At 43.9% G+C, this 24,403-nt stretch overlaps 1 protein-coding gene across 1 annotated transcript in view; it reads left to right on the forward strand.

The window, feature by feature from the left end:
- The first annotated feature begins 1,601 nt into the window (after positions 1-1,601).
- LOC147905934 (acetyl-CoA carboxylase 1-like) overlaps positions 1,602-24,403 on the forward strand; it is a 30,107-nt gene continuing 7,305 nt past the window's right edge. Inside the window, exons 1-26 of the mRNA XM_087375701.1 lie at positions 1,602-2,112; positions 3,191-3,563; positions 3,737-3,943; positions 4,052-4,213; positions 4,313-4,405; positions 8,256-8,351; positions 8,434-8,607; positions 8,734-8,827; positions 9,149-9,336; positions 9,455-9,505; positions 10,746-10,785; positions 10,958-11,082; positions 11,186-11,302; positions 11,427-11,501; positions 11,668-11,724; positions 15,431-15,535; positions 15,683-15,769; positions 15,906-16,097; positions 16,228-16,416; positions 16,733-16,843; positions 17,364-17,456; positions 17,586-17,762; positions 17,875-17,952; positions 18,032-18,154; positions 23,457-23,729; positions 23,813-24,156. Coding sequence (XP_087231827.1) covers positions 3,210-3,563; positions 3,737-3,943; positions 4,052-4,213; positions 4,313-4,405; positions 8,256-8,351; positions 8,434-8,607; positions 8,734-8,827; positions 9,149-9,336; positions 9,455-9,505; positions 10,746-10,785; positions 10,958-11,082; positions 11,186-11,302; positions 11,427-11,501; positions 11,668-11,724; positions 15,431-15,535; positions 15,683-15,769; positions 15,906-16,097; positions 16,228-16,416; positions 16,733-16,843; positions 17,364-17,456; positions 17,586-17,762; positions 17,875-17,952; positions 18,032-18,154; positions 23,457-23,729; positions 23,813-24,156 — 3,605 coding nt within the window. The 5' untranslated portion in view covers positions 1,602-2,112; positions 3,191-3,209. The remainder of the gene's footprint in view (positions 2,113-3,190; positions 3,564-3,736; positions 3,944-4,051; positions 4,214-4,312; positions 4,406-8,255; positions 8,352-8,433; positions 8,608-8,733; positions 8,828-9,148; positions 9,337-9,454; positions 9,506-10,745; positions 10,786-10,957; positions 11,083-11,185; positions 11,303-11,426; positions 11,502-11,667; positions 11,725-15,430; positions 15,536-15,682; positions 15,770-15,905; positions 16,098-16,227; positions 16,417-16,732; positions 16,844-17,363; positions 17,457-17,585; positions 17,763-17,874; positions 17,953-18,031; positions 18,155-23,456; positions 23,730-23,812; positions 24,157-24,403) is intronic.

Below are 24,403 nucleotides of genomic sequence, written 5' to 3' on the forward strand. Positions count from 1 at the left end.
ACTTAATAAGCTAGATTCTTATGTTGAGTAAAGCCTTTGTCTCATTTGAAATAGTATCCCACCCTTTACACATCATGACTCTCTTTCCTTGTCTAGACTTGTATTTGCTTCACCTAACTTCCTTCTTCTTGACTTCCATTTATATTCCTCAAGCCTTTGGATGAGTGACTATGTTATGGATTGTTTTTAAGAGAACATCTTTGATGTTTGTGAAAGTTGAGTGGAGAGTCTCTATTTTTGCCATGGGTGACTATGTTGTGGATTGTTTTGTATAGAACATCTTGAATGCTTGTGAAAGTTGAGTGGAGAGTCGCTGTTTTCGCCATTAATTTTTAACCAAAAGTTGAGGTTCCACGAGGGGAAGCTAGAAAAGAGGGGCGTGGCTTTCTTTTGGAAGGGGGGGAGGGTGAGGGTGAGGGTGAGGGTGGGGACACATCTCTTATATTGTGAAGAATTGAATTGGTCAACAAAGAGGCGGAAAGCGACAAGCATGTGTGTTTGTAATATTGCTAGTGGGTAGTCACATGATTGAAGTTGAGAAAGGTGAGGGTTTTTGGTATGCCCTCGGGGTAGCCTTAGCGACCATGAGATTTTGGCAAAGCATAAATTAGGCATTTCTTGAATTTTTGGAAGTGCATTTTTCCTATTGGCTCTTCTTCTTTGACTTGAATGCAAACTTTAAAGTGGTTGACTTTCTCTCTCTCTCACCCCCCCCTCTCTCTCTTCCTTGCTTTATCTCCTCAAGTCTTCTTACACACGATCTCTACCTTTCGAATATATTAAGAGGGTGGTAAGCCTGAGAAAAAATAAGAGACCATGTACAAAACGGTGAGGGATTAATAACAAGGCTCTTGGAAGATTAGGCTGGGGTTGAGACCACCCACATGGCCATGGACATGGCCATGGAGGAGGAGATAGAATTGGAGGATGTCTGTTGGGTGTGGTGGTTCATACTAGTTGACGGGGGTCATCAAGTTGCTAATTTATGTCACTAATGTGCGATTGGTGTAGTGGCTGGAGAAGATGGAATGGGTCAATCGTGTAGCAGTTGGCCATGGCAGCCATCCTCCAAAAGGTGGTGTGACGTGTTACTGAGCCTAGTTGGCCCAGTAGGAGGGATGGGGGCTTGGACACTAGCACAAAAGATTTGTGTTCGGCCCACGAAGGCCGTCCATGGCATGGCCAACTGCTCCAACCGGCACTGCGCGATTGGTCCATTCTATCTTCTCTAACCATGACACCCAGGCATGTTTGGATTGAATTTAGGGGGGGGGCAGGCGAGGGCTTGAAATGAGGACAACATGGGGTGGTGAATGAGATGAATGCGCCCAACGGCATGTTTTTTTGGCACCACCATTAATTGAGAAAAAGCTACCGAGATTGCGAGGCGTGCTGTTGGAAAAGCACACTCGACGCGCGTTGCATTTGCACGAGGGTGGAGCTGGGAGAGCTTGGGTATCTCGGGACTTTTTTCTGTGGCGAGGACGAGGAGAAACCAGAAGATGTTGGGTAGATGCAGATGCAGATACTCAGATGCGGAGTGAAAGAAAATCGGCATATACAAGGCTGAGATGCGGAGAGAGAGGGAAGAAATTCTGTGGGAGAGTTGAGGAAGCTGATAAAATTTCTGTAAAGTGAAGGAATTGAGCACATGCGAGATGGAGGCGAGGAAGGCGTGATATGGCGATGAACGGCTTTGACCAGGCCAACGCCAGCACCACACATTTTGAGCCCTCGGTTGACAAGTCCGTTCCCAAAGTTCCACAGACCGTCGCCAATGTGCTCCTCTCCTCCTCGCCTTCTCCTCCTCTTGCCTCACCGCTTCGTTGCCCTCCTCTCGCGAGACTCATCGTAGGTCCATCATGGAAAGATTCACTCCTCTTCTCTAAAGCTTCGTTTTCATTCATTCAATCCTTCCCTTCCTTCCTCCCTTCCCTCGCTCACCTCCTCTTGCCTCCTTCCCCTTTCTCCCCCTTTCCTTTCGCCTGCCGCATCCCCCCCCCCCCCCCCCCCCCCCTTCTCCTCCTCCTGCCGCCGATCTGGTTCTGCTTCCTTCGCAAATTCACTCCGCGAGCTGCCGATCCCTTAGGATCGCTCTTCGTCGAAGGAGAGGTAAGCGCGAGTTGCGAATTGCGACAACTCGGCGAGCGCATTTGTGTGTGTGTGTGTGTGTGTGTGTGTTTTTATACGTTTGGCCGTGTGATTGACTGCTCAAACGAGAGAGAGAGAGAGAGAGCGCGAGAGCGAGAGTCAGTCAGAGTCTCGTCCGAGAGCGGGAGCCTTCGCTTGTGTACTGAAGACTGTGATGTCCCTCTCTCCAACGTAACTGCGAACGAAAATAGTAATTGTGATTGTTGTAGAGGTCCAGTATTACCATTCTTCACCGCGTCTGTTCTTATTCACGGATTCTTCTGTACATGAGCTCGCACCGCAAATTAGCTGCCTCAATGCTAAAATCCAGCTTCTGATGCAAGGTTCGCGCCAGTAACCATTGAAATTCTCGTATAATCTCGCGAGTAGCCATCTATGGAGCTGCGCTCCCAAAATTTTCCTATCTTCGTTGTGGCTCTCCGTCAGTAACCACTCTCTGATTGACAGGATGTTTTCCCAAGACTTCAGTGACGCCCGTAAAGTCGTATGATATTGAAGCAGCATATTAAGAATTCCCTTAGGACGTCACGAATTGACTAGTCCGCCGCCGGAAAAATGTTCCGTCTGGTTATGTTTTCTTACTCATGAAATTCACGATTGTGCTGCTTTGAGAGGTCCTAAGCTCTGGTCCCAGATCCCGCTGCGTCTGCTTATGAGGTCATTCTTAAGGCCATTCCGTTTGTGTGCACCGCCCTTAGTACCTTGCTTTTGAACATACCAGGGTGTTGTAACTCTTTCGAATCTTTTAGTCATTGTCGACTGCAAGGGGACTTGCTTCACAACAATCGTCGGCTCTTCTCTTTTAATGGAGCGCAGACGTAGCTATGGCCAAGCATGGAACTCCCATATTGCTTCCGTCCTGTGTATGTGGAACGCAGCTTTTCCATCGTGGGACCTTCTATCCACCAAAGCTTTAAAGGGCAAAAAGACCTTAACAGCTATTGCCTGCCTTTCATTAAATTCTGCGTGTGCTTTTGGAATCTATTCTATGATTCTCAATTTCAGCCTGGTTTCATCATTCTGCGGAATGCCTTTGCAGGTGCAGTGAAGTCGTCACGATGGGAAGCGTGGTAGGGGAGTCGTTGCGTGGAATCGGGAATGGGAAGCCACTTGTAAAGCATGTGGCTAGTGCATCCCAGATTGAAGAGTTTTGCAGAGGGCTTGGGGGAAAAAAGCCAATAAACAGTATTTTAGTAGCCAATAATGGTATGGCAGCCGTTAAGTTCATGCGCAGTATAAGGTCATGGTCCTATGAAACTTTCGGGACCGAAAGAGCTGTCTTGCTGGTAGCCATGGCAACTCCAGAGGATATGCGAATAAATGCAGAACACATTCGTATGGCAGATCAGTTTGTTGAGGTCCCCGGGGGAACGAATAACAACAACTACGCAAATGTGCAACTTATAACAGAGGTCAGTGTGGAGTTGGATGCTTACAACGTCTTTTTCTGTGGGTGTATGCAAAGATGTTTGGAATCCTCATGCATGATGGTTTAAATGGGAGATGCTAGGAGAAAAACCCAAGGGAGAGTAATGGTATAAACCTTTGTTTTTGGCTCTTAGTGTCCTTGAAATGCTTTCTGCAGGTTGCAGAAACCACTGGGGTGTCAGCTGTGTGGCCTGGATGGGGCCATGCATCTGAAAATCCAGAGCTTCCAGATGCTTTGGAAACTCATGGGATAGTATTTTTGGGACCTCCTGCAGCACCCATGGCTGCCCTGGGAGATAAAATTGGTTCTTCATTGATTGCACAAGCTGCAGGCGTGCCAACCCTGCCATGGAGTGGCTCGCACGTGAGACCTGCTGGATGCTGGTTTATATGCTTTGTTTACTTTTCAATTTTGGTAACATGCAGGGAAATACTGATGCATTCAGCCAGTTTAACATCCTTCCACTGGCAGGTAAAAGTACCATTTGAGACATGCAAGGAATCTATTCCAGACGAGTTGTACAAAGAGGCGTGTGTGTACACTACGGAAGACGCACTCAAATCTTGTCAGACTGTAGGTTATCCTGTCATGATTAAGGCATCTTGGGGAGGTGGTGGCAAAGGTATCAGGAAGGTAAGTAGCTAGATTTCTTTCAATTTGGGTTCTTGCAACCCTTAATTACCAGTAAATCATGTCATGAATACCATTTCGTCCTTCTGTTCGATTGGGCAGGTACACAATGATGAAGAGGTTAAAGCTCTGTTCAAGCAAGTTCAGGGAGAAGTTCCTGGGTCTCCAATCTTCACAATGAAAGTGGCTTCCCAGGTCTCTCTCCTCCCCCCCCCCCCCTTCCTCCCCCCTGGCCTCCAATAAGGGCACACAGGCCTAGTAAGGTGGTTGTGCATTTGTAATGCTTCTCTCTCTCTCTCTCTCTCGCCCTCTTTCTTGCGCAACACACAGCCTCAGACACCCCCACGCCCACTCATACAGATTCAGCAACCCATGTACACTGGTGCCCACGCCCACACCCATGCATGCATGCACGCTCATGTGCTCAGATATCCCCCCAGCTCTTCATGTGAGAGATTTAAGTGACTCCTTTCGAGGCTTGGTATAACAAAAAACCCAAGGTGGACTACCTCAGGGTGTTTTCTTGTGTGAAGCCTATGCACATATGCCTAGTCATTTGAGAAGCAAGTTGGATGATAAGGCAATTAAATGCACTTTTGTCCACTACAGCAGTTAGAGCAAGGTTTACCATCTCTACAATTGTTAGAAAAGAAGGATTTTTGTCAGTAGAGATGTGATTTTTGCAGAGATTTCAGATCAGTTCATGACTGAGTTTGATAGAAAGCTGCATACAGGTACACAGGATGTGTTTGAAGGGTTATTTTCACCAGTGATTGAAAGCACTGCAGAGCATCCAGTAAAAGATTAGAATATTTAACCTGCACATGCTGATGCACAGCAGCCTTTGGATGCTTCAGATCAGGTCTAGTATGGACTTTGTCTGAGAGTCGAGGGGTGCTTCACAGGAAGCTAGAACAGTCCTTAGATGGCTGTTACAAACTCTGCAAAAAAGCAGACTTTCAGCCACTCTCTCCAATAGGACAAGGGCTGGTTCAAGAGAGACTGGTCGAGCAATCTTTGCTGATTCTGAGTTCGTGAGTGAGTTGAACCAATCATGCTTGAGGCTGCTGAATACTGAGCATTGGGATGAGGGCCATGTAGCTAAAATCTGATTTTATATGAAGAAGGATGCATGGAAACTGGTTGGATTTGCCAATAGGAAAGAAAGCTATTGGGACAAAGTTGGTGTGCAATATCAAAAGAAAATCAGATGGTACCGTCGACAAGTACCTTTGTCCGCACTTCCAGGTTGACCGATATTAGATGTGTTGGTTGGTTCATTGGCTGCTCATCTTGTGTGGAAGGTACATCAGTCAGGTATAAAAACAGCCTTTCTCAACGAGGACCTGCAGGAAGTAGTGTATCTGAGTCAGCCTGTTGGTTTTCAGATGCAGACTCTATAAGGTGCTTAAGGCTGGTACATGCCCCAGGGGCTTGGTATGAGAAAATTCATACATTTTTTTACTAATCAAGGTCTACTGGATAGTCCAATCGAGAGTACCCTTTATGTCCTTTGTTGATAGTCATCCTGTATGTGGATGATATATTTGCTCGCAAGCACAAGTGAAGAGACACGGCAGAATTGAAGAATGATCTTGAAGCTTCATTTGAGATGTCTGATATAGGGCCTTTACACTATTATTTGGGAATTCAATTTATGCAAACAGATTAGGCCATTGTGCTCAAAGAATCAAAATACATTCAGGGACTGTTACAGAGGAAAATTTCGGGACTTCAAGTCTATTTCAACTACCATGGAGCTAGGGTTGAGGCTGTCCTTGCATGATGCAGGTGAACTGTTATGACCCCAAGGTCATAGCATTAGCTGGCATTAATCGTCGGACACTTTACAAGGGGTGGCTTAGAACACCCAATGTATGAGTGCTCTAAAGATAAGGACACCCATGGGTGAGTTGTGGGCTCATTTGTAGGGATCCTTTGGGATGGACTCGTTGGGTACCAGGTTCTTGAGCAAAATGCCTAGTCTGGCCGAACATCTGGATTGGTGGACTCCCTTTGTATGGGACATGGGGGTTGTGGTCATGGGCAATGTGCGGTTTTTCTAATCTATGATTGTTTGTAGGCCTCAATGTCCAAAGTAGAACCAAGTTTCATCCAAGCTTAGGCCTAGCCATTCTTCACCTTGGGTGCCCATTGTAGTTGGTGTTAGAGCCATTCTGTCCCCGGAAAAGAGGTTGGGAAATCACAGCACAGGACATCTCATTTGCTGTTCGAGGTGGCATTATGGTTCGAGGATCCAGGCTAGAGGTGCTCTCTCCAGTAGGCGTGCTGCTAGGGGGACCATCGTTGCATCTTCATTGGCTTGCTTCTTCAGATCATTGTGCTCACCATGAGGTGCAGGGAGGGTGTTAGAGTTGTCAGGCTGGTCAGTCTAGTGGCCAGCCAAAGCTGGCCGACCAGGGTGACTGGGGGGCCTAAAAATGGCTACCCCCATTCTCCACTCTTGGTCTCACATTGGGGCCTCTCTTTGGAGCATTGTCTCTCTTTGACCAGCCCCCTTGGCTGTGGTTGTATCCTTGATCATGTATACAGTTGCTATTGCCTATCTCTGGTGTATACCTTCATTTCTCTCTCTCTCTCTCTCTCTCTCTCTCTCTCTCTCTCATACGCTTCTGCATGTGCACAACTCTCACAGTTCAGACATGCAGCTAAAGAAATTTTGGTCTGATCATATGATTTAAGTTCAATTAAGAATCCATCGAGCCGAGGCCATCCAAATAAAACTAGAGGGGTGTATTGTGAAATTGAGGGCATGGAAGAAGCTGCCACTTGAGCATATTAGCATTTGTACTTAGGGAAATTTTCCTAGAAGACTAAGGAATTCTAGACCACCCATCCACCATGTCTCTGCAACAGCAGCTGTCACGTCGCCACAAACTCGGCCTCCAGAATCTGATGAGGAACCGGAGGTTTCCTCGAGATAGAAGAGAGAACATACAATCTGGAATTGAAGGAAGCATCACCTGAAGGGATTTGCCTTTGCGTATTGAAAGTCTGCACTCAAGCATTTTCAGCATGGAGAAGGTGGCACATCCTTTTCCTAACTTGGTTCCACATGTGAAGGGACTGTGGCTCAGAAAATCCAATTCTCGTAGTTCACAGCTGTCATGGTCCTCTCTTGGAAGAAGGAAGACTGCTGTAGGAGCTGGATAAGAAGCATTAAAAATCGTGCTCCTTGACCTGGAGAGGTTGAGCCCTGTGAGCATCATAGAATGTCTACAGAGTACATGATGTGTGCCTAGAAATGGCCCTGGAACGGAAGAGAGCAAGACTAGGTTGTCTATATACACAGAAAATCGTGCTCTTTGACCTGGAGAGGTTGAGCCCTGTGAGCATCATAGAATGTCTACAGAGTACATAATGTGTGCCTAGAAATGGCCCTGGAACGGAAGAGAGCAAGACTAGGTTGTCTATATACATAGAAGTATCAGCACCTGAATCCCTACTTGGGGTGCACCAAGCTTTGCCATGCTGCCGCACTGATGCCTTTTAAGTAAAGTGAGAGATAAAGAACCACCCTACTCTGTTCTACTCTGGTCATGCTCGAAACAGTATCCGACCAGCAACTCAGTTCTGAAGTATCCCGACTGTCTGCTTATAAAGAGTCATGGTAGACCAAATGAACCCTCGACAAATGTGTAGCTCGTGTAACCTCTGAATCAAGAGGGATCAGAGTTGAAGCTTTCTTAAAATTTGAGAAGCAAGAATAGATTTTCTGTTTTCAATGCGGTGTTCTCTCAAAGATGGCCTGGAGTTTGAAAACATGGTCTACGGTGGAACAATCTTCTCTGAAACCAGCTTGCCCTATCACAACTAGTTTGTTTATTGCAAGTCTGTGTGCACGTGTAATTGTAGCCTGTTAAATTGTCATATGCGTACCTCTCATTTCTTAAGCTTCTTTGTTGTTCTTGTATTTGTATGCTGTAAATGCTTTCTAGGGGTGGAAACCACATTCGTCTTGGGGATGATTAATTATCACAGGTTGAAGCCATTAATAAGTTCAAGTTCCATGTACTTCTGGCAGAGTCGGCATTTGGAGGTGCAGCTTCTTTGCGACGAACATGGAAATGTTGCTGCTTTACATAGCCGTGATTGCAGCATTCAGAGACGGCATCAGAAGGTGTATGATGCTGTTCTAACTTGAAACTTTCTTTCTCTGGAATATGCATGAAAGCAATGCTAATCTGACATGTTGGCTGCAGATCATTGAGGAAGGGCCTATAACAATCGCCTCTCCAGAAACAGTGCGCCTTTTAGAGCAAGGAGCTCGTAGCCTAGCCAAATGTGTTAATTATGTGGGGGCAGCAACAGTGGAGTATCTCTATAGTATGGATACAGGAGAGTTCTATTTCTTGGAGCTGAACCCCCGTTTACAGGTATTGGTCTTTCTGTATATATGTAGTGGACATGTAAATTTTCCTGCTAAGATGAACACATTTGTTTGCTAAAGTTCACACAATAATAACCTAGCTAATCCACTTATTTCATTCCAACTTGGATAGGTTGAGCATCCCGTGACAGAATGGATAGCTGAGGTGAATTTGCCTGCAGCTCAACTTTGTGTTGGCATGGGTATCCCCTTGTGGAAAATACCTGGTATGCTCCTAAGGTTCAAATAAGTCTTATTAGTGAGAGCTCCATCTGGATTATGGGTATGCGACTGTGACAATCAGCTGTGATGCACTACAATAGGGTTGGGTAGTTTTAACCTTTTCTTTGCAGAAGTCTGTGTAAGCATACTGGTAGACAGTAGGTTTGCATGTTTCCATGGTATCTGTGGAGCAAGCATTGAGAGTTACCATATTCAGACTCGTGCTTACTTTGTCTGGATGCTGGAAGAAATTACTCTTATGGTTTCGCTTACCATATGTGGCTCATTTGTAGCTTGCTTTTGAAGAATTGTGCTTGGTATTGCAGAGATTAGGCGCTTTTATGGTAAAAATGCTGGGGGAAGCTATGATACCTGGAAAAAAACAGCAGAGGAGGCCACAGAGTTTGACTTTGATAAAGCAGTGGCTGTAAAACCAAAAGGTCATTGTGTGGCTGTACGAGTAACAAGTGAAGATCCAGATGACGGTTTCAAGCCAACAAGTGGAAAAGTTCAAGTAATTTACGAGCCATTTGTTATTTTACGTTTATTATTTCCAACTATTCTGTATAAACAAGCAATCTGTGGAGATGTACGTGTTTTGTAAATTATCAGTAACATATATTGCCCTCCAGGAACTGAGTTTCAGGAGCAAGCCGAATGTGTGGGCATATTTTTCAGTGAAGGTATGTATTTTGTGGGAAATGCAAATCTGTTGCATTTTCGATTTGCTGTCTATGTTATTTTCTGGTTCTCAGAAGATATTGGATTTCATAGTTAGATTACACGTTGTTTACTTCATCTCATTATGTAAGGTCGAGCCAATATAACTTTTAATGAAGAAATGAACTTTAGAGTGGTAGCTAATCAAACCACCAATTGTGCTTGATCATCTGCACATGAGATGAAATTAATGTGATATTTTTTTCCAAGGCCAACGAATGATGCTTTGTTGCAACTCTGCATGCACAGTCTTTGGAATTAGATATTTGAAGTTGGCCATGTTTAGTATCAACTCTGGACAACCCTTATCCAGCACATAATGAATGCATTTCAAATGGACTATGTTTTTAAGTTAAAACCGGTTTCCCCCCTTCTCTCTCCCTCAACAAAAGGAAAAATCTAATTTTCATAAACTCCAAGGCAATTTGTCTATCTTGGATTTATTAGTGCATTCAGTTCTAGAGTCAGTGGTTTTCCATATGTTTTTCCCTTTAATTTAATTCTAGCTCCCAACCTCTTCCCGCTTTTTTTATCCCTTGTCCCCCTTTGTACCTGGTCATACCCATTGTCACCTCCCTCTCCACTTTATGTTTCAGTAGGCAGTGCATCGAGTATTCATGCTCCCTTTTTTAAGGCTTGGAGCTATCGTAGTGATTCTTCACTTCAATGTAATTGTCATGAAAGATGGCATTCTTATAATCTGAAACTACAAAATGGCAGAAAATGTGCACGGGCATCTTTGGTACATATGCAAATTTACACATATGTGTGTGTATATGGATATGGACCCCCCCCCCTCCCACCCCCCCTCTCTGTCTGTCTGTCTGTCTGTCTCTCTGTGTGATTACGCTGTATTTGTCTTGGGTGTTGATACCCGCTTTGAGGCTCCACCTATTCAGCTTTCGAAGACTTTTAATAAACTCTCTCTCTCTCTCTCTCTCTCTCTCTCTCTCACGCGAGTGCACGCACACACTTGTCACTCACACACACACACACATGTGTGTGCTCACACTCACACATACGTGCTCACAATTACACGTGTCTTGAATACATATGCATACATGAATGCATGCACATGCATACATAGTGGAAGGGGCTGTGTGAGTGAAATTTGTGTGTGTGTTGAGAGAGAGAGAGAGAGAGAGAGAGAGAGAGAGAGAGAATTCAGAGAGGCTCATATCCTTTTACTGATATGACTTGCAGTCTGGCGGTGGAATACATGAATTTTCAGATTCTCAATTTGGTACGTTCTTTTTTTCAAGGAAATAAGGAATTGAGAATTTACACAACGTTTTGGGCACTTAGCTGTATAGCTTTTTGTGCATATTTGTTGTGTTTGTGAAAGTGGTAATTGCGATGTCAAAAGAAAAGCTATGCTTTTGCAGGCAGGCTAACAAATTTTTAAATACTTGCAGGGCATGTTTTTGCTTTTGGAGAGAATAGAGGCCTAGCCATTGCCAACATGGTCCTTGGCCTGAAGGAACTACAAATTCGTGGTGAAATTCGGACCAATGTTGATTACACTGTTGACCTTCTCCATGTAAGCTGTATACTCCCTGATTGGCTTAAACATTGTTCAGAATATAAACATGGCTTCAGTTTGTTAGTGTTGCAATTCAAGCCAGTCTTCGTGATGCTGCCAGGCACCAGAATATAGGGGAAATAAGATTCACACAGGCTGGCTAGATAGCAGGATCGCAATGCGTATACGGGCAGAAAGGCCACCTTGGTATCTATCTGTCATTGGAGGAGCTCTCATTGTAAGAACATTGCCTTGATAATTTGGGACTTTTTTCCCCCCAGTTTGTCCAGATTTCTCAGACTCAAGCAGGGCCAAGATTGTCTAGCTACAGGCACTCATTGCTGTAAATAATTGTTTTTCAGAAAGCAACAACCCTTACATCCGCTAGAGTTTCAGAATACATTGGCTACCTTGAAAAAGGACAGATTCCACCAAAGGTTCTTTTTCTTGTCACTAAATTTGTTTTGATTCTGAAATGGTTGAATTGGCTATCCTATGGACAGCTCCAATCACTATCTGGGATGAATGAAATTGGTGCTAGTTCCGTGTTTTCAGAATAGATTCTGATCTTATGCCACTATGCTGTTTGTGATCTTGTGGCAGAACATTTCTTTGGTAACATTTCAAATCTCTCTCAATATTGAAGGAAGCAAGTATACGGTAGGTTTTCTTCACCAGTATTGATGACATGTAAGCACTCAAAAAGCATGCATGAAGCAAAGAAAATGAATGCAAATGTAGAATTGAAGCATGAAATGAGAAGTAGGCACAGTATTGGGACCATTTGATGTTTTATGTTATATGTAGCTAGAAGGCACTCACAATGACAAAATGTTTTATGTAGCTAGATTATCTGAACTTTGCAAGATAAGATAAAGAATAGTAAGCGTAATGTGATAGGATATGCCATTTGAAGATGCATAGCCTCTTTAGTTGCGAGTCATCATATCGCAAGCGGGGAACCGTCTATCTTCCAAAATCTGCTCGTGAACACGGGTTAATAATAAGACATCATTAACGTATATGTGAACAAAACTTGGGCCGGTGCCCTCTTGCGCAAGCCTCAACAGCTGAAGAGGAGAGCAGATTTTATGCTGAGAGGGTACTGGTTTGCGTGTGCATAGTGGAAGGATATCGTTTGATCTGTGCCCATGTGGTGACCTCGATCAACCAGGCAGTCCCCAGGACCAACTTTCTCGAAGTACTGTGATTATCTCGGTTCCAGTTTGGCCAGATTGAACCTCCAACAGAATACGTGAATCCTTATCACGCAGAAACAGGTGTTTTCTACGTTCACTCGTCATGGTATGTTGTTCTGTGTCCCAACGCGTTACTGCGAGATCTTTATCCAATACCTGGCCTCCGAATTTTTCCCAGGTACTCCACCTGCATGTTTGTATCCACGCGTTATATTCATAATAGCATACGAGTTTCAGGAAAAAAAGTTGCCTCCTCATTTACATAACTTTTACAATTATTTTTTTGCCTGCCCATGTATGCTCCAATCGACATGCATTGTGATTGGCCAAGCGCATAAGTATCAAAATAGCTATTCACTACAAAGTTGACCATTCCTTTTAAGATGTAAAATCTGCTCCATCGGGACTACACCTTGCAACCTGCACACATGGGCCTTGAGACCGGGCAGGATTGCAACCAGAGAATAGCATCAATGGAGGAGCATGGAAGGCTGTGCACAGGCCTGCATTAGGCAAGCAGAACCCAGTACAGCTCGCGACCTATTACAGACTGCTTTGGCCTGTCTGTGGGGGAATTTCAAGCCCTGTTAAAAGCTCCCATGGGGGACACACAACTGCAAGGCAGGGAATCCGGCTCCTGTTCCAGCCCTCATCCATCAATTAGAGCACCGGGGAAGGTGGAGATAGAGGCGTCAGCAGGGTGCAGCAAAGACACCAGCAGATCCAGCAGCCCTTAGCCATTGTTAAGAGCTCGATCAATAAGTAGATTACAAGCAGATCACATAGGGCAGAGGTGTGCTGACAGATGGAGAGGTTTGGGCTCCTCCCTAGCCATGAAGATCTCATTGAGAGGTGCATAGCAGAACGAGTGAGCAGCAGATTAGCGCAACAGGTTGTGGCCTCAGCTCCAGCACCTTGCTGTTCACGTAGTGTGGTTTGTGAGTGCACCTTTTGTAAAACATCTTGGGCCTTATCTTTGGACAATCTTATTCAATTATTGGTTACAATATCTTGCTGTCCATTCCAAGTGTGAGTGTGATTTACATTTCTATGTATGTGCACATCCGAATTAAGATCTAGAGTTCTCAGGTGTGATCTCGTGGATGATTCAGTTTTTCACTACGTGTTCTCTAACATGGTATTAGAAGCTAGGATTTGTGCTAGAAGTACATGTTCAGATATCTTCCAACACAAAGTTCATCCATGAAAGCCTTCAAATTGCTAGCATAAATGCTATCCTTCATCATCTAGGAAGTAGGTAAGTTGTTATGTACCTAGACGCTAATTCTCGGATAACTGGATTGGATCCAACAATGTCAAGGGGCCCTGGGAGTAAGCGAGGCAGGCTCCACGTGTAAAAGTTCATGTCAGTAGATTGAAAGGAGTGCTGAAGACTGGAGACATTCGTGATTCGCCCCAAGAACTTGTGGAAGCTAAGAATTTGACCTATCTTCCACATGAACCTGAAAGGTTATCGGTTTCAGGGAAATAAACTTAAGAATAGGTAAATTTCGGAGTTCAAACTTGGGAGTTGATTGCCAGTGTGCAGAAGAACTTTCCCAATTTCGTGTAAGAGTAAACACTTAAAAAAGAGGGGAAGAATGTTATGTACTTAGATGCTAATCCTCTAATTAGTGAACTTAATCCAGCAGGGTTAGGGGACCTTGGGATTAAGCGAAGCAAGCTAACTGGCGACTAGGGGAATTGAACACTAGCAAAGGGCCAATTGGCTATATTTAGCCAAGACGCAAGTGGGATCTAGCAAAGACTCTTCTATATAAGAGTGGGCAAGGCTATTGTGTTGATATGCAGTGTGCACACACCATTGAACGATCTGGTCTAGATCTTGAGCCTAGACTCCTGTTTTCTGTGCGGGTGGTTCCTTTGGACGGATTTTTGGTGGTATGGGACACGAGTGCTATGGGCATAGGCTTGGGAGTGTGAACTCTAGCCCACATGCTGGGGGGTCACCTGCTGATCTTTACTATGTTTTGCTGATTGTGTTTTGGACTGTGTTTATGGTCTACACCCACTATTGGGCGCTGATGTCGTCGGTGGAGATGTCATAGTTGCTAGTCCTTGCTATGCGTGATGGAGTTTATGGTTTTCAACCTTGTGAGTGACTATCATCAGGTTGAACTGCACACTGTGTTCTTCCTTTAGAGGATGAGTTTGGGCATGTTCCTAGATTTATCTAGAAATATATTCCTGCCGTATTATCGGACATGCAAATTTTGGGTGTTTGGATATGTGATGACATTGGTGGGGATGTCATAGAAGCGAGCCCTGCCATGCGTGATGGAGTTCATGGTTTTCAACCTTGTGAGTCAATCATGAGATTGAATCTGCTCACTGTGTTGTGTTCTTAGAGGATGAGTTTGGGCATGTTCCTGGATTCATCTAGATATACATGAGATACTAGAGGGGATGCAACATAAGGTTAGCTTTTATGAAGTCTCTATTGGACCTGCACTCGAGGGTTGGTCTAATTTTGACCATGATACTTATGCAGGTTGATAAACTAATGGCTGTCTCCTGTCAATAGTTTTTCCTGCTCTTACCAATCGGCAGACACAATCAGATCCCCTCTTTCATTCTTAGTTATTTGTGCCCTTGTCATTTTAGATTTGAGCCATTCCGAGCCATTCCATTGCATTCATCATATTTTCTGCGAGGTTATTAGTGGCTAGTATACTATCCCTTAGGCTGGGCCTTGACCATCTACAAGCTCAAGGCTGCCTTCCTGAACAGGATTCTGGTTCTTTTCCTTTTTATGAGTTTAATTGTACATCATTATCTTATATGTTTACTCCTTTTATGCCTCGGGTTTTTAAAGCTCTTGTTTTGTGTCTTCCTAGGTGGACGATTAGATTCAATGTTTTGAACCCATTCCAAGTGCAATCATTTGCCTTGGTTGATTGTATAATTGGCTATATGTCCAGACTTCATCATCTGTTTACTACTATCAAATTTCTCTACGTGGTTATTTGTAAGATGGTACAATCCACCCATGGAAAGTACCTGTTTCACTTTTATTCTTGCCCTAACAAGCAAAGTAAAATGACGCTATAATAGTTCACATTTAATTAGATACTTCTGAAGGATTGAGCCCCATATGGAAGGTTGTTTGTAGCTATTGTAATTTATGATGATTTGTTTGGGTACAGATTGACATGATACGAGGTGAACCAGGTAGCTACAGACTCAGGCTAAACAATTCAGAAGTTGTAGCTGATATTTATACTCTTAGAGATGGAGGGCTTCTGATGCAAGTGAGTTTTGTGGCAACAAACAATTTCCTTTCATTCTTCCATGATATGACCATGTGCAATGCCGTGCTACTCAGGAAGTGACTAATCTTTTTGCAAAAAAAATAATCTCAATGAACATGCTGAAGCTGATGGGCTACCTTTATGCAGCTGGATGGAAACAGTCATGTAGTTTATGCAGAAGAAGAAGCAGCTGGCACACGTCTCTTGATCGGTGGTCAAACTTGCCTGCTCCAGGTTTTTAATTAATCCCAAAAATTTCGTTGAGATGCTGCTGCATCTTATTGTGGAAGGTCCAGTGACCTTTATGCATCTTGCTGTAATCCTCTAGTTATAAGCTTTGAATCGTAACATTTGGTTTGAACTTTTGCAGAATGACCATGATCCATCACAACTGATTGCTGAAACACCCTGCAAGCTACTTCGCTATTTGATTGCAGATGGCAGCCACATAGACACTGATATGCCATATGCTGAAGTGGAAGTAATGAAGATGTGCATGCCCCTGTTATCTCCAGCTTCTGGAACCATCCATTTCAAAATGTCAGAGGGTCAGGCGATGCTGGTATAACTTTTTTTCATGTAAATAGAGCCATGCCAGAATATTTAAATTAAGAGTATATTGGATGTTTCTGACATTCATGGAGAAGTTCACCCTGTCTGATATTTTCTTTCAAATGCTACTGTATCAACAGGCTGGAGACTTGATAGCTGGACTTGATTTGGACGATCCTTCTGCTGTAAGGAAAGCAATACCATATGAAGGAACCTTTCCTCCTTTTGGGCCACCTACTCCCATAGCAGGGAAGGTGCACCAGAGATGTGCTGCCAGTCTACAGGCTGCTCTAATGACACTTGCGGGCTATGAGCATAATGTTGATGATGTGAGCTGATTCTTTCCTATGTTCTACATAGAAAATAGTGATTCCTGATGTAGTTTTTGACTGACAACATATGCCAAGTCCTCCAGTTGTGATGCTTGTAAACACTATCGGTTTCTTTGTTGGTTGGATTGGAGACTCAGAAGTAGAAGCTACTGAAGAAATAGAGGATGAGTTTGGGAATGTTCCTGGATTCATCTAGGTATATACTGAAGAAATAGAAATTGTCATTAAAGTTGGCCTTGGCCAACCTTAATAACAGAAATAGAAGCTACTGAAGAAATAGAAATTGTTATTAAGGTTGGCCTTGGCTTTGCAGGTTGTGCAGACTCTGCTTAGTTGTTTGGATGATCCACAGCTTCCTTTGCTCCAATGGCAAGAGTGTATGTCTGTTCTTGCGGCACGTCTTCCTAAAGTTCTTAAGGCTCAGGTTGAATTCTAGACCCTTGTTGATTGGCATGGTGACAAACTTGACTTTTTGTATGTGTACATGTGAACACATGCAGTAGACTTGTGTGTGTGTGTGTGTGTGTGTGATTGATTTCAATATTAAAAAAAAAGTGTGTGTGCGCGCGCGTTTGGTGCATGTGCGATGAAAATAAAAAATATACACACAAAATTAAATAAAGTAATGGTATATAAAGAAACAAGGAACAAGTAATTTTTATGTGTACTCTTTTACCTTTTTGGAATCGTGCTTCCTTTTGAGAGGACGTCTATCATTCAAGGCTTAATAGGTAGTCCTTGCTATGCGTGGTTTTCAACCTTGTGATTGACTGTCATGACATTGAAACATTGTGAGTTTGGGCATGTTCCCTGCTTTAGCTAGAGAAATGTTGATGGATAATGTTGGATAGCGGACTCCATTGTTTTATTTCAGCTTGATGCAAAGTTTAAGGACTACAAAGCTTCTTTTTTTTGTGACTAAGGACTCTGCTCATTACTTTCAGCTCGATGCAAAGTTTAAGGAGTACGAAACTTCTTTTTTGGATACACTTGGAAGCGTGGACTTTCCAGCCAAAGCTTTGCGAACTGTTTTGGAGGTTTGTAATTCTTATGAGTTGAGTTGATTACTTGCTTTTTTTGTAGGGTTAGGGATATGTTTTTTTGGTGTCCTTGTTCCTCAAAGAATGCACTAGCATTACATTCAACGAGCCCTCTCATTTTTGCAGGCCTTTGTGGCCTCTGCACCAGACAAGGACAGGTCTTCAATTGAAAGACTGATTGAGCCCCTTACAAGTCTTGCTAAGTCTTATGAAGGCGGAAGAGAGGGGCATGCTTGCAATATGGTGCAGTTGCTTTTTAAGGCATATTTAGATGTTGAAGAACTGTTCAACGAAACCCCAGAGGTTATCTTCTGTCTTTTCTACGTTGAGGGGCTGCAATCGATCTGTCCATAGGGTGACTTCATCCACTGAAATTTTCCTAATTTACAGTTTATTTGCTTGTTCACTGTTACAGGCAGATGTAATTGAAGGTCTACGTCTCAAGTACAAGAAAGATCTTCTTAAAGTGGTTGACATTGTTCTATCTCATCAGGTAAGGAGCCTTTCTGTATCCCTTTATTTATGTGAATCGCCCCACAAAGTCATTGATTAATCTTTTCTTTTGGGAGCAGGGTGTGAGGATGAAAAACAAACTCATTTTACGATTGATGGGAGCACTCGTGTATGCCAACCCTGCTGCTTACAGAGAGCAATTAATTCGTTTTGCTGCACTGAATGACACAAAGTTTGCCGAGGTATGCATTTCACTTTGAGAAATGATGACACTTTAGTGTAAATTCAAGAGACATTTTCTCTCATGGAGCAAGCACATGGTTTCACGATGGTTTATTTTATGTGTATTTTTTGGTGTGCGCGCGCACGTGTGTGTGTATTTTTTATGTGGGTTCATTATTGGGCACTCTGGACTTTATGGAAAGACAGGAACCATGCAGTATTTCGAGACTCTACTTCTTCTATGTTCTGCTTTTTCTGGATGTCGCTCAGGCAATCCTTTTATAATTGCCTATCTGTTCATCGTACTGTCCACTTGTCCTACAATGAAATTTTCTGATCTTCTATTTGCTGATCTCCACTTTGGAGATAGCCTTAAAGACACATGGATTTCACTCAAAAACAAAAACAAAAAGTGCGCGTGTGTGTTATGCTTGGCAAAGATATTAACTTGTGCTTCAAGGAACTATTTGCTGAAAGTACAATGATGGGCTCCATTATAAATTTCTCTAGCTGCTCCTAGTAATTGATGATGAAATTTTTTGTTTTAATAGGCTTGGGTGAAGGTTTGAATGTGATCGCCAGCCCCACTAGGCTATCTAGAGGGACCACATCTGTGTGCTGCCCTAGTTTGGGTCCCCTTTCCAGATTGTGTGAACGCGCACATGTGGGTACAACATACATGCTGAGTAAGGCTGCTTTTCCTTGCCTGCCACACAGACAGATGGATCAAGATTAGTGGAAACCTAGTGATAACGTGATTGAAGAGAGGAAGAGGAGAAATGCCCAACACCTCTTTGGCTCAATCGCCCTCCCATGTCTGGAAGAAATCCTAGTAGTCTAATATCATTATTGAGCTGAGGAGCAAAAGGAGACTACAATGAGAGCAGAGAACAAGAATCTCTATTGAATTAGAATGCATGAAGTGTGTGATCCATTTAACGAGGCCTCTCTTAGATATAGAGTGAAGAGCCACACTTGAAAGAGTGTATGCCTTAAAGGGTATGCGCCTGGAAATGCATGTACCCCTTGTAAAGTGCGTGGCACACCTTGAATTGTCCTCATCATGCAAACATGGGAATAGTTGTAGTTCTTGTGAAGGGTTGTACCTCATGGAAAGTGTCTCATAAAAAGGGCATACCCTTTTAGAAGTGTCGATCCATCCAACCATTCATTAGGAAAGGAATACATCACAAATCCTGACATCCCTTCCCACTTGAAAGAAGACCTTCATGGATAAGATGGACTGGTGATGTGACCGAGGTCAATGCTCCAGAGTCCATGCTCTGTTACCCTTCATCTGTATCTTAGTTCTCACTTGTAAGCCCGCTAAATGAGGAGAATTCATGCTCATGTCAGGATAGGTGAAGGTAAGATGCATGAGCATCTGCGTGCAGCCATCCCTCATCTTGATGAAATGATAGCATATGGCTGTTCAAATCATCTCTGTGCATTTAGATGAATGCAGAGGTGCCATTCAGCCAGTTGAGGAGATGATGTGGCATTCAAACAATGTGGACAGGAGTATGGTGCTGATGTGGCACTGCACAGAGGCTGCTGCCAAGGCACGGATCGTAACAAATTTCTAAATGCACAAGTAAGGGTGGAGGCAAAGTAAAGCAAGCATCTCCAGGAATGCCAGGACAACATGTCGGGCTGGACCCCCGAAGGTATTTTATTTCTTGAAGAGAGAATCTGTTGCAAGAGTTCAGCGTAGAGCTGCCTAATACAAAATACAACGTGAATCCATATTACAAGAGCTTCAAGCTCATTTCAAATTGGCAACATGCCACTTGTCTAAAATCTAGACTAAGTCCTATTACATGCCACTAAGGGCAACTCTGGAGTCTTCAAAGCACTTGGTCACGCAAACCGCCTCCTAGATGCTTGTTAGGCTTCCGTAGCGCTTAGGAAAATAACTCTTCCTAGTACCTGCAACAATCAATTAAAGCGCACCACCATAGCACCCATTAATTGTTAGCGCTTTGCATGCAAATAACACACTGTGGACTAATTCTAGTCACGGTGGGCATCCCCATTGAATACATGTGCACACATAACAAATATAAAAAAATATATTTATTCTCTGGTTGACCGAAGTCAACGCTCTTGATCATAATTAAGGAGCTTTGACCAAGGGTCGAGGCGCCTTAATTATAGCCAAGTCTCTCCAACCGAAGTTGGCACATCTTGGTTAACCGTGGTTAACCCTCTTGGCGCATGCCAAGTTTCGTTGACCGAAGTCAACACTCTATGACCGTACTCAGCTCTGTAGTTCCTTGGTTAACCGTAGTTAACCCTCTTGGTAATAAACCAAGTCTCCCCGACCGAAGTCAAGTTTACTTGACCAAAGTCAAGTATCTTTGACCGTAGTCAATTCTTTGACCATTAAAAGAACTCTTTGACCATAATTAACACATATAAAACTCTTTAATTATGATCAAATAAATGGTCAACTGTACTTTGACTTAGGATATTTACATTGTGGTGACGGATTGTGACAATATCAAGAGCTCAGTGCAATGATGGGTTTTATCCTCTCTCCTTTAATTGCTCTACGTCATCCTATAACTAGCAAAGGGACGACTACTTTCCTCCCCTTTCTCTATACATACTCGTGTCTCTAGCTTCTACTACTGCAGAGAAAGACTTGCCTATAGTCACATAAAGCATAAGGCATAAAAGAGTTGAGACGTGATTTGGTTGCGGCCGTGCCTCTTCTCAGAAAAGAGTAGTTGCCTTGACCACCTGAAATGTGGATAACTGCTAGGAATGAAACCAAATTAGTCTCACTACATCTCAGTCTTGTTTCTCCATGGGTTTACTTGGTGTGCTCCACTGGCTGCCTCCAATGGGCTGCAACATGCCGTAAAATCTTACTCACTGTCTTCCCAGGAAATGCCTATGATGGGCTCTGAGTCTATCACCATGCTGCTTCTCATCCCGGCCTCCATGTGTACCATCTTGGGCTGTCTGCCCTGCTGCATGTGTGACTTCGTGCTACTGTTTGAGGTGAGCTGCTGGATGCTATGCTGTGCCTTGCAGCAGCTTCTGGAAGATGCCAAATAAGAGGTGCCATGCACCTGCGCCCCCGGGGCACTGAGTCAGCTGTACCAGCATGTTCTAGTCAAGTTCTGCGTTTATTGACCTGACATTTGTGCTCAAGGCCACTGTTGATGCGGCACTTGGCAGACTGCTTTCGCCTTGCCATGTGGCAGTGCTGCCTCTAATAGCTTGTTTTACTGTGCATCCCATGCTACTCTCTGGCAATCCACACTGTCCTTTTGTTGACTTTGTCCCTGCATGGTCTGCTGCTACTGAATCTGGTGTGCCTGCCATGTAACTGCTTTCCAAAGCTCCGAGGGTAGCTGATATTTCCCCAAAGCTGTCGTTTTGCTTGTCGAACTGAGGGCCTTTGGGCTTGTGCATCATACTTCATTTTGGGTGCAACTCTTGGGATTATTATGGTCACCTCGGTCCTCCCCACCAGTAAGCTTTCACATGAGGGAGGTGTACCAGCAGAAAGAAAGGGATGTGAGAGAGGCTTCCATGAGGGCAGATTCAAGAGAAAAGAGAGGGCTGCCATGTGGACAGCAAGAACAGGCTACTGTTGGAGGGCAGCATTAGGTTGTTGTTATGCCCTAGACGGTGGGCAGAAGGGCCCACATATGGGACAGGTACAAATGTGTGATAGCAGGTCCAGTGCCAGCAGGAAAGGCTGCATAAGATCAGGCCTTATAGGCTCTGTAGACAGCAGGTTGGGGCAGTGCTAGAACAGGCCGCAGCAGTCAGACTGCCACCTGGCAGCAGTCAGGCAGGGCATTTGGGGCCCATCAGGTCTGCAGACAGGTCGAGCCAGTCTGCTGACTGGGTTGGCTGTTTTTGGGGGTCTCCAGCCCTATATAAAGGCCCCTGGAGGGGCGGTGTATCGATTCACCAGTGCCTCTACTTACAGGCTGTCTACCAGGGCAGCTAAGAGGCCAGGAACACCAGGTAACAGGCAGTACAGCCTGCAGATCACCTAAGGGTGAAGAGCAGATCAGGTCTACAGGATCTTAGGATTGGCTACAGTTCCAGCAGCAAGTAGAACAGAGATTTGTGGACCACTCAACCTTCAGTTCTTCATCAGGAAGGGAAGCAGCAAGGAGTGTCCAGAAGGGTATCACTGCACAGCCCACTGAAGCTCTAGGAGAGCACACAGGCTGGAAGAGGTTGAAGGTGCCAGTGTGGCCAGGGGTCCACATCTAAGGCCAAACCTTATCTGCCACATGGTGGCACACTGAGCACACCCTTTTGGTATCCTGTTTTGTCCATTTGTTTGGAGCAATCTTAAATGCATAATCTACTATTCTACTCTACTGTCGCACATTCAAGGATCTAAGTCTGTATGTATCTATCTGTATTCACTTGTGTACACATTTAAGGAAAGGAGTGAGATTTGAATTTGCACTGTGTAATTTCTGGACAAAAGTTTTCATAATCTTCCGCTCTGCCGGAGTGTTGGCTACAGCAAGCAACATCCACCTCTGTTTTTTAACACCAACAAGCAGCCCAGATCATCCCATGGCAGTCAGCCCCCTCTGTTCCTGAAGAGGAGGCTCACAATCAGGGATTTGCCCACTAAGTAAACCCTAGCTGGCTTGGCCAAATTGCCCTAGAGAGCTCAGACACATTCCATCCACATCTCGATAGCACATGTTTTTCCATATTGGGTATAATTTATCTATGAATGACAGAAGGTGAGGATGCATGCGAGAGCCTCTACTCCTCAAGGTTGAACTTCTGGAGGAACTCCCATAATCTTGTGGACTGCTGTGATGACTTAGATACTGGGTCTGCCAACTAACATCACAGTTAGTGTCAAGTAGTGGTGCTGGAAAATACGTTTTGAACATCCTGAACCTTCTGAGCATGCTAAACCCTCTTGCTTCAGAAGCGCTAGTCATGCATGAGGGTAAAATTGGGGTTTTACAGAGAGAGGAGCCCAATTATTTTGAATCCTTAGAATATTATGCATTCCAAAGGTAATTTGTTTGCTCAAAAAATATATACGTATTTAGCTCATTAGTCAGAAGCTTGTGGACCATTTTTCTCTTGCATTGTGTAGCAGTGTCCTTTGTTGTGGAATGAGTTTTTTTGCATTTTTTCACAATTTTTTTGTCAGTCCATATTTGACTAACCTTGATGTAGTGGGCAAAACAGAGGTGGCAGTACTCAACTATATGCAGTTCTGATCTTCATATTGCATGCTTCAGATTAAGGTTCTTGCTGATGATAACGTTTGTGAAGCTGATCAAATCATTGCTGTACTTTGTTTTGTCACAGCTAGCTTTAAGGGCCAGCCAGTTGCTGGAACAAACCAAGCTTAGTGAACTTCGAGCTAGTATTGCTCGAAGCTTGTCTGAACTAGAGATGTTTACTGAGGAGGGAGGCGAAGGTGTCTACACTCCACGAAGAAGAAGTGCAATTGAGCAGAGAATAGAGGATTTGGTGAATTCCCCCTTGGCTGTTGAAGATGCTTTGGTTGCTTTATTTGATCACAGTGATCACACTTTGCAGAGGCGAGTTGTTGAGACATATATACGACGCCTTTATCAGGTCTTCATTCTGTCTATTCCATTGTGCTGATTTCACATTTGTTCAAAAGTTTGCACTTTACCAATTTTCTATTTTTTCTTCAGCCTCATCTTATCAAGGGCACTATAAAGATGCAATGGCACCGCTCAGGTCTGCTTGCATCTTGGCAATATTGGGAGGATTCCCCACTTAAGGCACCTGAGATTCCAAGCCAACCCTCCGAGGCTCCACAAAGTGATAGTGGTGAAGCCAAACAATGGGGTGCCATGATTACCCTCAATTCCTTGAGTTTCCTTTCGAGTGCTGTAGGTGCTGTTTTGAAGGAAGCTGCAGGCCTATCAAATAATCCTGATGCTGAGAAGCCTACTGAAGCACAGAAAGGCTCTGGAAATGCCCTACATGTGGCTTTAGTAGGTATCAACAATCAAATGAGTAACTTACAGGACAGGTATGGTTGCGATTCTATACTTGCAACCCTTTACTCTCCTTTTGAAACAGATTTCTTTGCATATGTTGCGGTTGCCTTATATTTCACATATTTGAATTTCCTTTTGAGATATACAGATAGATAGGTCAATCACAGTGCACTGGAGGACCATAAGCATATATATAGAAATTGAGATTTCAATTTTAATAGCAGTTCTAGAAATCTTCTTGTCAATATAGGTCATATGATGTTGGACCTTTGATTGTGA

This window comes from Dipteris shenzhenensis, chromosome 1 (assembly GCF_047967505.1).
Source record: "Dipteris shenzhenensis isolate YYH24624 ecotype China chromosome 1, Dip_SZ_1.0, whole genome shotgun sequence".
In the NCBI taxonomy this organism is placed as follows: Eukaryota; Viridiplantae; Streptophyta; class Polypodiopsida; order Gleicheniales; family Dipteridaceae; genus Dipteris; species Dipteris shenzhenensis.